The sequence below is a fragment of the Podarcis cretensis genome, assembly GCF_951804945.1.
Source record: "Podarcis cretensis genome assembly, chromosome: 8".
Lineage (NCBI taxonomy): Eukaryota > Metazoa > Chordata > Lepidosauria > Squamata > Lacertidae > Podarcis > Podarcis cretensis.
Genome location: NC_137177.1, coordinates 28,722,969 through 28,739,438, shown reverse-complemented (window position 1 = coordinate 28,739,438; position 16,470 = coordinate 28,722,969). Strand labels below are relative to the sequence as shown.

The following is a 16,470-nucleotide window of genomic DNA, read 5'->3' as shown; positions in this document are numbered from 1 at the left end:
AGCTGGCTGTGATTCATGATACTGCACTTGAATATGATTGCATTCTGCATATTGTTTGTAGGGCCACCATGAGAGCCTTGGGCGGCGGCGGGAGGGTCTGTAAAGTAGGATTCTGAATTAGGGGTTCCTAATGTTTGGTCTGCAGACCACCAGTGGCCCCTGTACTTCATTCAGGTGCTTCACAGGAGTAACTCTGGAAGCCAAGCCTTATGAGGAACGACTGAGTTGGTGATAGGGACATAGGAAGGTATCTTACACAGAGTCAGATCACCGGTCCATCCATCTCAGTATGATCTACACAGACTGGTAGCAGCCCTCCAGGGTTTCAGGAAGGAGTCATTTTTCTGGCCCTACCTGGAACCTAGGACCTTCTGCATGGAAAGCAGATGCTCTCCCACTGCTCTGAAGCCCTGGCTTTTTGAGGCTCATGCATTTAATTGCTTTAGGGCGTGGTGAGCAAGGGAGAAGTACTGTTCTTTCAAATAGGGCTTGGAGGAGTAGACAGCTTGGGTGGGGAAGATGTCATTCTTTTATTTAAAAACATACAGGCGTGTTGACTTTTCCCAGAGCAAATGCAGCAAAATGCGTAGTAAGTCACTTCTCAAACAGGCAATCACCTGAATGACCACCAACTTGGGTGTCTTTAAAAGAGGATTAGAAAAATTCCTGGAGGATAAAGTTATCAGTGGCTACTAGCTTCAGTTGGTGTGTTCTACTCCCACACTGTCGGAGGCAGTGTGCCCTTGAGTACCTGCTGGGAATCACACACTTAAGAAATCCCCTGCACATGGAAGACTAGCATTTCAAGGAGGAAGATAGGCTCAAATCCTTTCCTCTTGCCTTTCTGTGTGCAGGGAGTTCTTAGCAAAAGGGAAGCATTCAAACATGAGATTGCCCCACCACATTCTGAAGTGGCACAGTCCTAGGAAGTAGATACCACCTGCTCTTTGCATGGTTGGATTGGCTGTTCTTGTTCCACAATCTACTAAAAAATGCTGGAGAAGGGATGGTGGCTGGGAAGCAGTATCCTTTCTTGGAAGAATGGTGCACTTATCCTCTTCCTTCTCTCTCTTCCTGACTCTCCAGGTTGACTTTGCCTTTGTGGTGTGGAGAAGTTTCCCCGACCGGATTGTGGGCTTCCCTATGCGCAGCCACTTCTGGGATGCCAGCAAGAGCCAGTGGAGCTACACTTCAAAATGGACCAATGAGTTCTCTATGGTTCTCACCGCAGCTGCATTCTACCACAGGTACCCCCCCTCCCTTCCTCAGCTATCGCTACTGATAATTACAAGTGGAGCCTGCAACAAAATGTTGCAATGTTCTCCTGCTCAGCCTTCCAACCAGCCAGCTGTGCTCTCATCTAGGGTGCTCCATTCCATTCTCCTCCCCTCCTGGTTTTCTGTTTTTTCCTTCCACCCCCACCCCCTTCGACTGTCTATTGCCACTGAGCGCTGCCCCACCCTCAGTCCACCCTCAGCCTCTCCCCTTGCCTGCCTTCTTTCTTACATCCAGTCCAGAGGGTGGCCCTGCTTGTCAACTTCCTCCTCTTTAGTCCCACTGCTGACTTTGAAGAAGAAGAAGAAGAGGAGAGAAATAGAATTAGTTGACTCCATCTTTCATTGGTTCTGGCTGCTGTTGGGCTTTGGCTCCCCCTACTGTTGGCCTCTTTGCCTTCTGCCCAACCAGTTCCAATGAGCACCAGCCCCATCTGCCCCTACTAGACCACTGATTCCCTGAACCGTCCTGAGATAAGTCAATAATGCACCTGTTTCTCCTTTCCTGCCACTTTACGATGCCTCCGTTTCTTCCCCTTGACAGGTATTATCACAGCCTCTTCACCAATTATTTGCCTGCTAGACTAAGGAGCCTTGTTGATCAGATTGCCAACTGTGAAGACATACTGATGAACTTCCTGGTTTCTGCTGTCACCAAGCTACCTCCCATCAAAGTGACCCAGAAGAAGCAGCACAGAGAGAGTCCCCCGCAGCAGGTACAAGGTGTTTACTGGCCAACATGGGGAGTATAGGGGAAGAGAGCTGAACAAGGGTTGTTTTCACATCTTTTCCCCTCCAATAGTCATTTGGACCCCTGAAATGTCACTCCAGATCTGCCTTCCCCAAGCTGGTGCCCTCCAGATGTTCCAAACTACGACTCCCATCAGTCCCAGCCAGAGAAGTGCAAATTTTGAACAATAGCTGTTGTTTGTTCATTGTGTTGGAAAGAATTAGGTGTTTCCTCATTAAAATGCAAACAAAGTCACACGTCTCCCTCATTCCATAGGCTAGACAGACAAATACTCCGCCCCCCGCATGGGGTGTTCACACATAACATTCAGTATGTGTACCAGCTGTGTACCTGTGCACAGACATAGTTAAGCTGTACACTCGTACACATGCTCACTTGCAAGGCCCCGCATGGGGTGTTCACACATAACATTCAGTATGTGTACCAGCTATGTACCTGTGCACAGACATAGTTAAGCTGTACACTCGTACACATGCTCACTTGCAAGGCTCAATGAGTACACAACCTGTGTACACAATGGCTGAGCTGTACAAATCAACAAGTGCTCACTCTTTCACACAAACTTTCACGTGCATTTAGAGTCAGCTTATACCTGCATTCAGTATAACATGTGAACAGCCCGTATGTGAAATATCTATGTGACTTGCAGAGAGGAGAAGCCACGAACCCTTCCATGACTTCCGAATGGCACTTTTGCAACATCCTTTTTTTTGCAGGGGGCGGGGGGTTAATTCACAGCAATGTGTCTGAACTCTCCCTCCCATTGCATGCCTTTGTTTCCCCTGCAGCTGTTGAAGAGCGCTCCCCCATCCAATGGGAACCTTCATTTCTCTCAGCGCCAGGAGTGCGTCAATCAGTTTGCCGCCTGGTTTGGGTACATGCCTCTGGTGCATTCCCAGTTCCGCCTGGACCCCGTGCTCTTCAAGGACCAGGTGTCCGTGCTGCGGAAAAAGTACCGGCATCTAGAGAGAGCCTAGCTCCAGAGAGAGCAGGAGGAGACCTCTTCCCTCTGGGAGAAGAAATGGTGTAGAAGGAGCACTGGCAGACTCAGCCCTCCCCATATTGGACACTGGGAGTACCTGCAGTGCCGTGGCACACAGATGGGTTGCTGAGCTGGGACCCATTCCATCAGTAGCATTGCAAGGAAGGAGACTACAGACCCCCCCGTGGGGCACTGCACCCAGAGCCTTCTAACTTTCAATGCTGAAAGGAGGAATACTCTCGTCTTGCTGGTAGCTGTGGCAATGCCAGATGAATTTTCAGTCTTTATTGGGTTTTACCAGTACAAATAAAGGTTTGCAGGAATTGGCTCTGTCTCTCCCTGATTGCTTTTAACAGGACTGTTTTTTCATTGTCTTCACTTCAGATAGAAGTGTCAGCATTTTTTCTGACGTAACCTCAGTTGCTCGGAATCTATTGGCCTGATCTACTATGTCACCCTGCTGGTCATGTGCCGGAACTAGAGTAGGATACGCCATATATATATATATATATATATATATATATCTGTTCAAGTTCTTTGTTATTCCTTGCTTTCCAGCAGATGCAGTTTTAAAATAAATAGGTAGGTAGGTAGGTAGGTAGGTAGGTAGGTAGATATATAGATAGATAGGTAGATATAGATAGGTAGGTAGGTAGGTAGGTAGATAGATACTGGGAAGGTGGGGTGGAAGCACTCTGCACATACTCAAAACAATGTGTCCTTGCATTGTTTTTTTCTTCTTTCTCCTGGTTTTTTAATTGGAGGAAAAGGTTGGGGGTCCAATCATGAAATATGCTATCTCCACCCTTTGATTCATGCACTTTTAGCCAGTGGAGGCTGGTGCATCAGGGCAAATGGGGCAGTGTCTTAGTCCAGCCTTGGTCTGCCCTCAGCACCTGCCTGCCTTTCTACTTATATCCAGTCCAGGGTGTGAAACGGCATGTCACCTTCCTCCTCCTTAGTTTCAGTGTTGACCTTTCAGTTCTCAGAAGGAAGCAGGATGTGGACAAAAGTACAATTAGTGGGCTCTGGCGCCACCTACTGTTTGGCTCCCTGTATTCGGCCTTGCTGGTCCCAATGGGAACCAGCCATTACTGGTTTTAGCCAAATCTTTTTCATCTGTGGTAGCTGTCTAAAAACAGGGATTAACGGACCCTCAGAAAAGGTAAGGGGATTGGGAGGACCCTTTGTCCTCTGTGATTTGATAAGTAGTATGTTTATTTGTTTTAAACCACTTACTATTGGAAAGGTAGGGTTGCCAAATGTCCGGAATTTCCCGGACACTGAAGTCAGAAGCAGGGTCTGGGCGGAAATTGCTGAAATTGTCCGGGAAAACACGAACATATGGCATATGATGTTGGAAGTCTAGATTTTGGCGAATTTTCTTTAAAATAGCTCAGATTTTACATACAATAAAAAGCTCAGCAACTTTGTGTCCAGATTTTCACTTTCTGAAATATGGCAACTCTACAGAAGGAAAAACACTTATTTGTCCTTAAAACCACACACACACACACTCTGTCTCTCATGAGCAGGTAAAATGTGCTTTGTGTATGTTCAGAGACACACAACAGTGAGGTGCTAGTTTTTGGAAATGAATGGGTTGCAATGCCTAACCAGGCCTCTCTCTTTTTGCCTTTGAAAACAAGCAGGTGGAAATTCAATAGTTGAAGCATTTCCCAGCATGCAGTTGCAGCGAGAAGATATTCCACCTGTTAAATTTCTGCTTATTATCAAAGACAAGAGATTGGATGCAGGGCAGGTAGGAGAGATTTTTAGCAGGATTTCTCATGTCCTCACTGTTTGCAGCAGACCTTTGTTGTTGCTGCTGCTGCTGCTGTTTTAACAATAACAAACAAGCAGGAGGAGAGAAAGAGGAAACCTTTGCAAACATCAGTATCTGGGGGTTATGTAATCTGGTTCCTCCTTTGGGTTCCCGTTGTCAGAGGCAGCAAGAGGAAGTGAACAGACTTGCACGAGAGGCAGGAGAGGAGGAGGCAGACAGGCCTGCGAAGTGTGGCTGCCAACTTTCCAACCAGCTCTTGTAGTTGCCCATTTTAGCAGCAATCTTCCCCTTCCAGGTGCTTTGGAATCCAGCTCCCATCAGCCCAAGCCATCATGGCTAATGGCCAGGGGTGATGGGAGTTGTAGCCCAACATCTGGTGGGCACTAGGGTTGGGGAAAGCTGATCTGCAGGAACAAGCAGGCCAGTTGTGAGGAACCTTTAGCTTCCCAGTTGGTACTGAACTTCAGTTCCCATCAGCACCAGCAAACATGGCCAGTTGCCAGGGATGATGGGAATTGTAGTTCATCAACATCCTGAGAGGGGCAAATGCTCCTCACAGCTTAAGCAGGTACCAGGTGCAATTAAAAAGCTTTGACTCCGTTTCTGGAGCTCAAACAGGAACAGGGGAAACAAAATAAAAAAATTCCTTCCAGCAGCACCTTAGAGACGAACTGAGTTTGTTACTGGTATGAACTTTCGTGTGCATGCACACTTCTTGCTCATACCAATAACAAACTACAAACAACCACACCCAAGGCCAACCCCAACCTCTCTCACTACCAAAGAAACACAAATGAACAGGAGAGAACCTGCACGAGCAACGCTGACACCAAACCCTACATACATTAAGCAAAACATTGCCACCCGACCCCACCCCATCCCCACCCATCTTCCCCCCTCCACCCCCTTTCCCCCCCAATGTCTCAACAAATGAAACTGATTTGTAAAAATGTTACATGGAAAAAATACGAGAGGCATTACACATACTTCTGTAAAACAAGAAAATCTTTAATAAAAAAAAATACCAATAACAAACTTAGTTGGTCTCTAAGGTGCTACTGGAAGGAATTTTTTTATTTTGTTTCGACTACAGCAGACCAACACAGCTACCTACCTGTAACTAGGAACAAGGGAGGCTGGCTCCCCCCCCCCCCCAAGCCAATTGACAGCCCCAGTGACCCACTAGGGGTGGCAATCCATGAGGCAGTTTTCCTGCTCAATCCCCATTGAGGCTTGCACACTTCCATGCTAACTTCCATGCTAGCTAGTGGGGAAAGGTCTTAGCTCAGCAGTAGAGCATCTCCTTGCATGGAGAAGGTCCCGGGTTCAATGCCTGGCATTTCCAGGTCGGGCTGGGAGAGATACTCCAGCATCAGACTCCAGAAAGCTGCTGCTAGTCAGTGCAGACAGTAATGAGCTAGGTGGACTAATGATTTGACTCTGTGAAAGACAGCTTCCTATGTTCCTGTCCACTAAGTTCCTGTCCGCTCTACCTGGGGCATTAACATGTCTCATGTCACCCCAGCCCTCTCTATTCCACCTAAATCTGATTTGTATGGCAGTGGAATTTTCAAGCTGGGAGGCAGCAATTGGCTAAAGAGAATCTACTCAGTTGCATAATTTCCAAGCAATTGATTTGGTCCAGCTCCCTGTTGCAAAAGAGATAAAATGATACTTGGGGAAGGAGGGGCAGAGGTAAGAAGCTGCTGTTTTGTCTGCCAAAAGACTCCTGGGTTTTTTGGAGGGTGGAATTTGTGGTTAATATTCTCCTGGCAAAAGGCTGTGAAAAATGAGATGCTTAGAAAGACGGGGATGGAGGCTAGGGAGGAGAAAGGAGCCATAAATAATTCCTTGGCATGAGTGTTTCCTGGTGGGGGTTTTGGACGCTGCTGCAAAGCGTTTCCCACATCCGTGTGTTTCATTCCTTTTAGAATTTTTAACTGGCAGAATCCACTCTTTCATGATGATTAGGTATTACAGTGGAGAAGATTAGACCTAGGGCCATGTATGCTTTTTTAAAGAAACTGAGACTGCCACTTGGTTATAGGGATTTGTAGCTGGTATTTGCACAAATGTGCATGCTAATAGGTTGCAGATTTAGAATTAAAACCACCTTTTTTTCTATGAGAGTAAAAGAAGAAACACAGGTTTTTAACGAATAAGGGTTTCCAGAGCATTAAACAATGCAAAAGATAATAATGACAGTCTGCATAATTACTTTTAGCAGTCATGCTTCCTCTTTTTTTCATTGCTTTGAGAATGAGGATGGGAACTTTGTTAAAGCCGAACAATATGGAGGTAGAGTGCACCTGTTGCTGTAGGATTTACTTATTTATTTAATCTGTATACTGCCCTTCATCTGAAGATCACATTGCAGTTCACAACACAAAAAGGACAGTTGGTTTGAATACCAAATTCTCCTTTAAAAAGGTAAAGAACCCCCTTACAGTTAAGTCCAGTCACGAATGACTCTGGGGTTGCAGTACTAATCTTGCTTTACTGGCTGAGGGAGCCAACATTTGTCCACAGAGTTTTTCCAGGTCATGTGGCCAGCATGATTAAGCTGCTTCTGGCGAAACAGAGCAGCGCACAGAAACGCCGTTTACCTTCCCGCTGGAGCGGTACCTATTTATCTACGTGCACATTGACATGCTTTCAAACTGCTAGGTTGGCAGGAGCAGGGTCGAGCAACGGGAGCTCACCCTGTCACAGGGATTCAAACCGCCGACCTTCCAATCAGCAAGCCCTAGGCTCAGTGGTTTAGACCACAGTGCCACCCGCGTCCCTCAATGCTCCTTTAGCTTAGCCCAAACACTACAAATTTATGTACCACGTGAGCCCAAATTCTGCAACAAGAAAAGCTAAAATCAGCAGTCTCTCTCTTAATCATTCCAATGAAGCTCTCTGATAGCACCTAAGAAGGAAGGTAGGGGCCAGTAAGCATCATGGAAAAAAGAGGACACACATTTCAATATGCCAATTTAATAATAATAATAATAATAATAATAAATTTTATTTATATCCCGCCCTCCCCAGCCGAAGCCGGGCTCAGGGCGGCTAACAACATTAAAACAGTGTGATATTATAAAACATTATAAAAATGAATTAAAATCAAAATTGATGGCAACCATAAACTAAAGCTTTGTAAAGATTGCCAGAGGAGGGGGTCAGGCTGCGCCCTGACCAAATGCCAGGTGGAACAGCTCTGTCTTGCAGGCCCTGCGGAAAGATGTCAAGTCCTGCAGGGCCCTTGTCTCTTGTGACAGAGCGTTCCACCAGGTTGGAGCCGCAGCCGAAAAAGCCCTGGCTCTAGTTGAGGCCAGCCTAACCTCTCTGAGGCCTGGGACCCTCAAGGTGTTTTTATTTGAAGATCGTAAGTTCCTCTGTGGGGCATACCAGGAGAGGCGGTCCCGTAGGTACGAGGGCCCTAGGCCGTATAGGGCTTTGAAGGTTAAAACCAGCACCTTAAACCTGATCCTGTACTCCACCGGGAGCCAGTGCAGCTGGTATAGCACCGGATGAATGTGATCTCTAAGCGAGGACCCCGTAAGGAGTCTCGCTGCGGCATTCTGCACCCGCTGGAGTTTCTGGGTCAGTCTCAAGGGCAGCCCCACGTAGAGCGAGTTACAATAATCCAGTCTGGAGGTGACCGTCGCGTGGATCACAGTGGCTAGGTCAGGGCGAGAGAGGTAAGGAGCCAACTGCTTAGCTTGGCGGAGATGAAAAAATGCCGCCTTTGTTGTAGCTGCAATCTGCGCCTCCATGGAGAGGGAGGTATCGAAGATTACACCCAAACTCTTAACGGACGGTGCTGGCACTAATTGCACCCCCGCAAGAGATGGGAGTTGCCCCCTCAGTCCCATGTCGTCCCGTCCCAGCCAGAGGACCTCTGTCTTCGAAGGATTTAACTTCAGCCGGCTCCCACGTAACCATCCAGCCACAGCCTCCAAGCATCTGATCAGTGTGTCTGGGGCCGAGTCCGGGTGGCCGTCCATCAACAGATAGAGTTGGGTGTCATCAGCATACTGATGGCAGCCCAGCCCAAAACTCCGGACAAGCTGGGCGAGGGGGCGCATAAAGATGTTAAAAAGCATCGGGGAGAGTATTGCACCCTGAGGCACACCACACACCAAGGAGTGGCGGGATGACAATTCCCCCCCAAGCGCCACCCTCTGTCCCCGACCAGAGAGAAACGAGCGCAGCCATTGAAGGACTGTGCCCTGGATCCCCACGTCGGCAAGGCGGTGGTCCAGGAGTTCGTGATCGACCATGTCGAAGGCTGCTGACAGGTCTAGAAGAATCAGCAGCCCCGACCCGCCTCGATCCAGCTGCCTGCGGAGATCATCTGTTAGGGCGACCAGAGCCGTCTCGGTCCCATGACCAGCGCGGAAGCCGGACTGGAATGGATCCAGAGCTGATGTTTCATCCAGAAACCTACCAAGCTGTTCAGCAACCGCTCTCTCAATCACCTTACCCAGGAATGGAAGATTCGAAACCGGGCGGTAATTGGATAGATCTAAGGGATCTAATGATGTTTTCTTTAAGAGCGGGCGCACCACTGCCTCCTTCAGTTCCCCTGGGAATGTCCCGGTGCCAAGGGACAGATTGATGATATCCCCCAGGGGGGCCCGCACCTCTTCTGGACACGCTCTAATCAGCCAGGACGGGCACGGGTCGAGAGGACAGGTGGGGGGCTTTCCAGCTCGGAGGAATCTGTCTACATCAGCTGGGGATATCCAGTCAAAGTGGTCCAATACTGAACCCGAGGACAGTCGAGGGGCCTCCAGTTCCTTTATTGTATCCAAATTGGCAGGGAGGTCATGGCGGAGCAACAAGACCTTCTCCGCAAAAAAGCTCGCAAATGCCTCACAGCTGTGTGTCAAATTATTATTTAAATTTGGCTGTCCTTCGAGGGACGTTAAAGACCGAATTATACTAAATAATTGTGCCGGGCGAGAGCTAGCGGATGCAATGGAGGCCGAGAAGTAGGACTTTTTAGCGGCCTTCACTGCCATCTCATAGGTTTTCATAAAAACCCTATAAGATGTTCTTGAGGCTCCGTCACGGGCACCCCGCCATACTCGCTCTAGCCGTCTGAGGTCCCGCTTCATTTTCCGGAGCTCCTCGGTAAACCAGGGAGCCCGGTTTCTGCGGGGTCGCAGAGGGCGCTTAGGTGCGATCTCATTGATGGCTGCCAGGAGCTGGGTATTCCAGGCCTCAACACGCTCAGTCAATGAGTCGCCAGGGGGAGAAAGGTCCCGCAAGGCTTGACGGAATCTATCAGGGTCCATCAGCCTCTGCGGGCGAGCCCAAATTGGCTCGCCACCCAAGCAGGGTGGGGGTGGAACGTCAATCCTGGCTTTCAGAGCATAGTGATCAGACCATGGCACCTTCATCGAAGGAAACATGATCACATCTATACCGACGCCAAAGATCAAATCCAGCATGTGGCCTGCTTGATGTGTGGGGCCCGAAACAAACTGGGAGAGCCCTAGTGTCGCCATGGAAGACACCAGGTCCAGAGCCTGTGAGGAGGGAGTGGCATCAGCATGGATGTTGAAGTCCCCCAATACCAATAGGTTAGGGAACTCCAAGGCCCAGCCGGCCACCGCCTCCAGCAGGCCTGACAGGGTGGCTGCTGGTGTGCTAGGTGGCCGGTACACCAGCCAGACAGCCAAGCTCACCTCGGAGCCCCACACTAGGCCAACACATTCAATGCCGGGGATCGATGGTGATGGTAGAGCCCTGAAAGAACAATCTTCCCGGATTAATAACGCCACCCCTCCCCCCCGGCCCACAGTCCGCGACTGGTGAAGGACGGAGAAACCCGGGGGCGCCATCTCTCGTAGGGTAACAGTATCCCCTTCGCGCACCCAGGTCTCAGTCACACATGCCAGGTCAACCCCCTGCGAGGTGAAGAAATCTCGCAGGGTGGCGGTTTTGTTGCCTATAGACCTGGCATTGCACAACACCAGTGACGGAGGTGAGTAATCCTTGCTCACCCTACCCTCGTCTCTCGGGATGGGGCGCAGATTGGAAGGGGTACGAGCATATCCGTATCTCGATCCCCTTCGCCTATGACATCTGCCCCCACCGCCATACCTCCCTCGCCCCTCCACAGTAGGAATCCCAAGCCTCATACTTGCCTCCATTTACAGAATATAAAAGCAAACAAAGAAAAACAATTACATAAAAACAAAACCAATCCCCACCCCACTCCCCAACCACCCCACCCCAACCCACAATAAATCAAAACAAAATAAAAGTACATGGATAAAAACCACCGCTTATGGTGGTACAACAAAGCAAAAAAAATAAAAACAGTTTAAAACATATAAAAACACTTCCAACAACCGCTGCAGCAGCACCAGTGTCCCCGAGGCTGCGTCGGTGGTGAGCGTGGGCCCCGCCCCCTGGCCTGGTGGAGAGTGGGCCTGCAGGGGGAAGAGCCCTCCCCACAAACGCACGGCAGAGTGGCAGCAGCGATGTTCCGAGGCCTCCGTGGAGCCTTATATGCTGAGGTGGAGTCTGGGGCCCGCCCCCAGGGCCAAGGTGGAGAATGGGCTTGCAGGGGGAGCGGTCCTCCCCAAGACTCACCGGCAAAGCGGCAGCAGCAGTGTCCCGGGCCTCCTTGGAGTCCTTCACGCTGAGGTGGAGTATGGGCCCGTCCCCAAGCCCAAGATGGAGAATGGGCTAGCAGGGGGAAGAGCCCTCCCCACAAACGCACGGCAGAGTGGCAGCAGCGATGTTCCGAGGCCTCCGTGGAGCCTTATATGCTGAGGTGGAGTCTGGGGCCCGCCCCCAGGGCCAAGGTGGAGAATGGGCTTGCAGGGGGAGCGGTCCTCCCCAAGACTCACCGGCAAAGCGGCAGCAGCAGTGTCCCGGGCCTCCTTGGAGTCCTTCACGCTGAGGTGGAGTATGGGCCCGTCCCCAAGCCCAAGATGGAGAATGGGCTAGCAGGGGGAAGAGCCCTCCCCACAAACGCACGGCAGAGTGGCAGCAGCGATGTTCCGAGGCCTCCGTGGAGCCTTATATGCTGAGGTGGAGTCTGGGGCCCGCCCCCAGGGCCAAGGTGGAGAATGGGCTTGCAGGGGGAGCGGTCCTCCCCAAGACTCACCGGCAAAGCGGCAGCAGCAGTGTCCCGGGCCTCCTTGGAGTCCTTCACGCTGAGGTGGAGTATGGGCCCGTCCCCAAGCCCAAGATGGAGAATGGGCTAGCAGGGGGAAGAGCCCTCCCCACAAACGCACGGCAGAGTGGCAGCAGCGATGTTCCGAGGCCTCCGTGGAGCCTTATATGCTGAGGTGGAGTCTGGGGCCCGCCCCCAGGGCCAAGGTGGAGAATGGGCTTGCAGGGGGAGCGGTCCTCCCCAAGACTCACCGGCAAAGCGGCAGCAGCAGTGTCCCGGGCCTCCTTGGAGTCCTTCACGCTGAGGTGGAGTATGGGCCCGTCCCCAAGCCCAAGATGGAGAATGGGCTAGCAGGGGGAAGAGCCCTCCCCACAAACGCACGGCAGAGTGGCAGCAGCGATGTTCCGAGGCCTCCGTGGAGCCTTATATGCTGAGGTGGAGTCTGGGGCCCGCCCCCAGGGCCAAGGTGGAGAATGGGCTTGCAGGGGGAGCGGTCCTCCCCAAGACTCACCGGCAAAGCGGCAGCAGCAGTGTCCCGGGCCTCCTTGGAGTCCTTCACGCTGAGGTGGAGTATGGGCCCGTCCCCAAGCCCAAGATGGAGAATGGGCTAGCAGGGGGAAGAGCCCTCCCCACAAACGCACGGCAAAGCGGCAGCAGCAATGTTCCGAGGCCTCCGTGGAGCCTTATATGCTGAGGTGGAGTCTGGGGCCCGCCCCCAGGCCCAAGGTGGAGAATGGGCTTGCAGGGGGAGCGGTCCTCCCCAAGACTCACCGGCAAAGCGGTGACTATGTGTGCAGATTTAGAAAAACACACACACAAAAAACGATTTAAACAAGAAATGCAATATATCTCATCATAGTGGAAAAGACTATGGCCATGTGACCTGTGTGCCACTGTGCGCTTCCCCAGGGGCTCAGAGTTTTCCCTTTTCTGGTTCTTTGTCTTTAAACTGGACATGAATGGACAGCCCTTCAAAGACAGGACTTGATGGCGCTGTTACTTTAATAATAATAATAATAATAATAATAATAATAATAATAATAATTTATTATTTATACCCCTCCCATCTGGCTGGGCCTCCCCAGCCACTCTGGGCGGCTTCCATAAAAACCAAAAATACAGTAAAATATCACACGTTAAAAACTTCCCTGAACAGGGCTGCCTTAAGATGTCTTCTGAATGTCAGGTAGTTGTTTATCGCTTTGACATCTGCTGGAAGGGCGTTCCACAGGGCGGGGGCCACTACCGAGAAGGCCCTCTGCCTGGTTCCCTGTAGCTTTGCTTCTCGCAATGAGGGAACCGCCAGAAGGCCCTCGGCGCTGGACCTCAGCGTCCGGGCAGAATGATGGGGGTGGAGACGCTCCTTCAGGTATACTGGACCGAGGCCGTTTAGGGCTTTAAAGGTCAGCACCAACACTTTGAATTGTGCTCGGAAACATACTGGGAGCCAATGTAGGTCTTTCAGGACCGGTGTTATATGGTCTCGGCGACCGCTCCCAGTCACCAGTCTAGCTGCCGCATTCTGGATTAGTTGTAGTTTCCGAGTCACCTTCAAAGGTAGCCCCACGTAGAGTGCATTGCAGTAGTCCAAGCGGGAGATAACCAGAGCATGCACCACTCTGGCAAGGCAGTCCGCAGGCAGATAGGGTCTCAGCCTGCGCACCAGATGGAGCTGGTACACAGCTGCCCTGGACACGGATTTAACCTGTGCCTCCATGGACAGCTGTGAGTCCAAAATGACTCCCAGGCTGCGCACCTGGTCCTTCAGGGGCACAGTTACCCCATTCAGGACCAGGGAATCCTCCACACCTGCCCGCCTCCTGTCCCCCAAAAACAGTACTTCTGTCTTGTCAGGATTCAACCTCAATCTGTTAGCCGCCATCCAACCTCCAACCGCCTCCAGACACTCACACAGGACCTTCACCGCCCTCACTGGTTCTGATTTAAAAGAGAGGTAGAGCTGGGTATCATCCGCATACTGATGAACACCCAGCCCAAACCTCCTGATGATCTCTCCCAGTGGCTGCATGTAAATGTTGAAAAGCATGGGGGAGAGGACAGAACCCTGAGGCACCCCACAAGTGAGAGCCCAGGGGTCTGAACACTCATCCCCCACCACCACTTTCTGAACACAGCCCAGGAGGAAGGAGCGGAACCACTATAGGACAGTGTCCCCAGCTCCCAGCCCCTCAAGACGGTCCAGAAGGATGTTATGGTCGATTTTTACAGCAGTGGTGTCCAAACTTTTTTCAAAGAGGGCCAGATTTGATAAAGTGAAGGGCCATGGGGGCGACCAAAGGGCTAATCTAAGTTGTTGACCTTTTTTTAGGATTGAAGTTGTTAAGGTGTGGGGTTTTTTTAGGATTATATTCCAGGAAACTGCCCCAGGGGCTGGATTAAACTGACCACTGGGCTGGATTGTGCCCCCGGAACAGACGTCAGATATGCCTGCTTTACAGAATGCAGTGGAGGGTGCTGACCTGTTATCCATGTTGAAGTAAGATATTTAACTGCCCAGAAGTCCAGTCAGCCTCTGTATGTGGAAGGGACACCATCTATCTATCTATCCATCCATCCACCCTCAAGGAGCTCAGGATGGCGTACATGGTCCTCCCCTGCTCCCCATTTAATCCCCACAACAACCCTGTGAGGTAGGAAAGGCTGAGGTGCAGTGGCTGGCCCAAGGTCACATCCAGTGAACTTCATGGCTGAGTGGGGGCGGGGGGGGGGGGGTTCGAACCTGGGTTCCTCAGGCCCTAGGCAGAAAAATGGCTTGGACTGCCCAGCCAGCCCAGGCTGAGCTCTGTGCAAAGAATCTTCTACAGTGCCACATGCAGAATCTTCTAAAATCTACCACCTAATGCTGATAGGAATATTTATGCCGCTGTGAATAATGCAACAGTTACATAACAAATTGCTAAGTGAAATAAAATTAATGGCAGGCCTTCTGGTAATTGAAACTCCATGATCTTTGTCGGACATATTACTCTATGAATACAAGACTTCTCAAGCATATTCAACGGTGGGATGATTGTGGAATTTGATCGCTGCCTGGGATAGGCTGGTATGTTTAGTGTCTCTTGCCCAGCTGGTGCATTCCAGATGTTTTGGACCACAGCTCACGTGATCCCAGCCAGAATAGCTATATGTAGAATTTTCTAGAATCAATCACCCTGATGGGAATATTTATGTCACTGTGAATGAAGTCACAGTTACATAACAGGGAATTTAACAGGGGACTTTTTTTGCATGCCAAGCTACAGTATGTTCTTAAGCAAGAGTGCTGTGCTTTGATGCTGGGATGGAAAATTTGTGGCCCTCCAGATGTTGTTGGACTGTGGCTCTCATCAGCCCCAACCGTGAGCCATGCTGGCTTGGGCTGGTGGGAGCCCGAGGATAGTTGGAAGAATGCAAGTTTCCCGTCCCATGTTTACAGGAAGATGATCCTGAACATGCACTCTTCTTAAGAAGTGGGATGGTTGAGGCACTATCTAAAAAAACGTGGTAAGCCATTTTGCTGCATGAAGCGAAGGGCAAGGAGGCATACCCACACATCCTATGTGCAAAAGCTGACCAGATTGGCAGCTGAATCTTATTTAAACATGGGCAAAGTTTCCCTGGTTTAGGAGAATAGGCCATGCTCAGGAGGGCAGGGCAGACTGTGTGGCACAACCAGTTGCATTCTCCATTGCCTCTCCTCTGCTGCCTGCAGCTGGCTCATTTTGCCTAATGCTGGGGCCGGTGCTGTTGATGATTAAACTGTTCCCTACTTCAGGCCTTTTCAAAATAGAAAGCTGGTTAATGAATACTCTCAAGGACGGACAGATGGATGGGAGAAGAGGTTCAGTATCCAGAGATAAGCATATATCAGTTTTATATGCTCTCTAGGTCAGCCCCATCTGTTGAGGAAATGATGCAAACAAAGAGAAACGGATAAACTGGCACCACTTCTGTGAAACCCACAAAAATACAAACTTTGAAGAGCTGGGATCTAGTGATTAAGTATTTGACACTTGTTAGATTTTGGCAATAAAGAGAACAAAACGTTGCACTGTAAATCATAATAAGGCTTATTCTTTCATAAACATTAATTATAAACGGTAAGTGGCTGGGAGAGAATGTTTTTGTAATCAAAGTGTTGCAGCCAAAGAAGTGTGACTCAAGAGTAGACCAACTGAAAGTAATGAACCATAAACTCAATGGGACTACTCTTGAGTAGGACTAACACTGGTGAAACCCACAGTAATATATAGTGAGACTATTAAGATGAGGTGGTGATGGAGGAGACTCTTGAGAGTCCCATGGACTGCAAGAAGATCAAACACATCCATTCTTAAGGAAATCAGCCCTGAGTGCTCATTGGAAGGACAGATCGTGAAGCTGAAGCTCCAATACTTTGGCCACCTCATGAGAAGAGAAGACTCCCTGGAAAAGACCCTGATGTTGGGAAAGATGGAGGGCACAAGGAGAAGGGGACGACAGAGGACGAGATGATTGAACAGTGTTCTCGAAGCTACAAACATGAGTCTGACCAAACTGCGGGAGGCAGTG

The 16,470-nt window shown here is 50.2% G+C and overlaps 1 protein-coding gene across 1 annotated transcript in view; it reads left to right on the top strand.

Moving 5' to 3' along the window:
• EXTL1 (exostosin like glycosyltransferase 1) overlaps nucleotides 1–3,333 on the top strand; it is a 62,142-nt gene extending 58,809 nt beyond the window's left edge. Inside the window, exons 9-11 of the mRNA XM_079987723.1 lie at nucleotides 1,087–1,247; nucleotides 1,819–1,990; nucleotides 2,814–3,333. Coding sequence (XP_079843849.1) covers nucleotides 1,087–1,247; nucleotides 1,819–1,990; nucleotides 2,814–3,002 — 522 coding nt within the window. The 3' untranslated portion in view covers nucleotides 3,003–3,333. The remainder of the gene's footprint in view (nucleotides 1–1,086; nucleotides 1,248–1,818; nucleotides 1,991–2,813) is intronic.
• The last annotated feature ends 13,137 nt before the right edge of the window (nucleotides 3,334–16,470 follow it).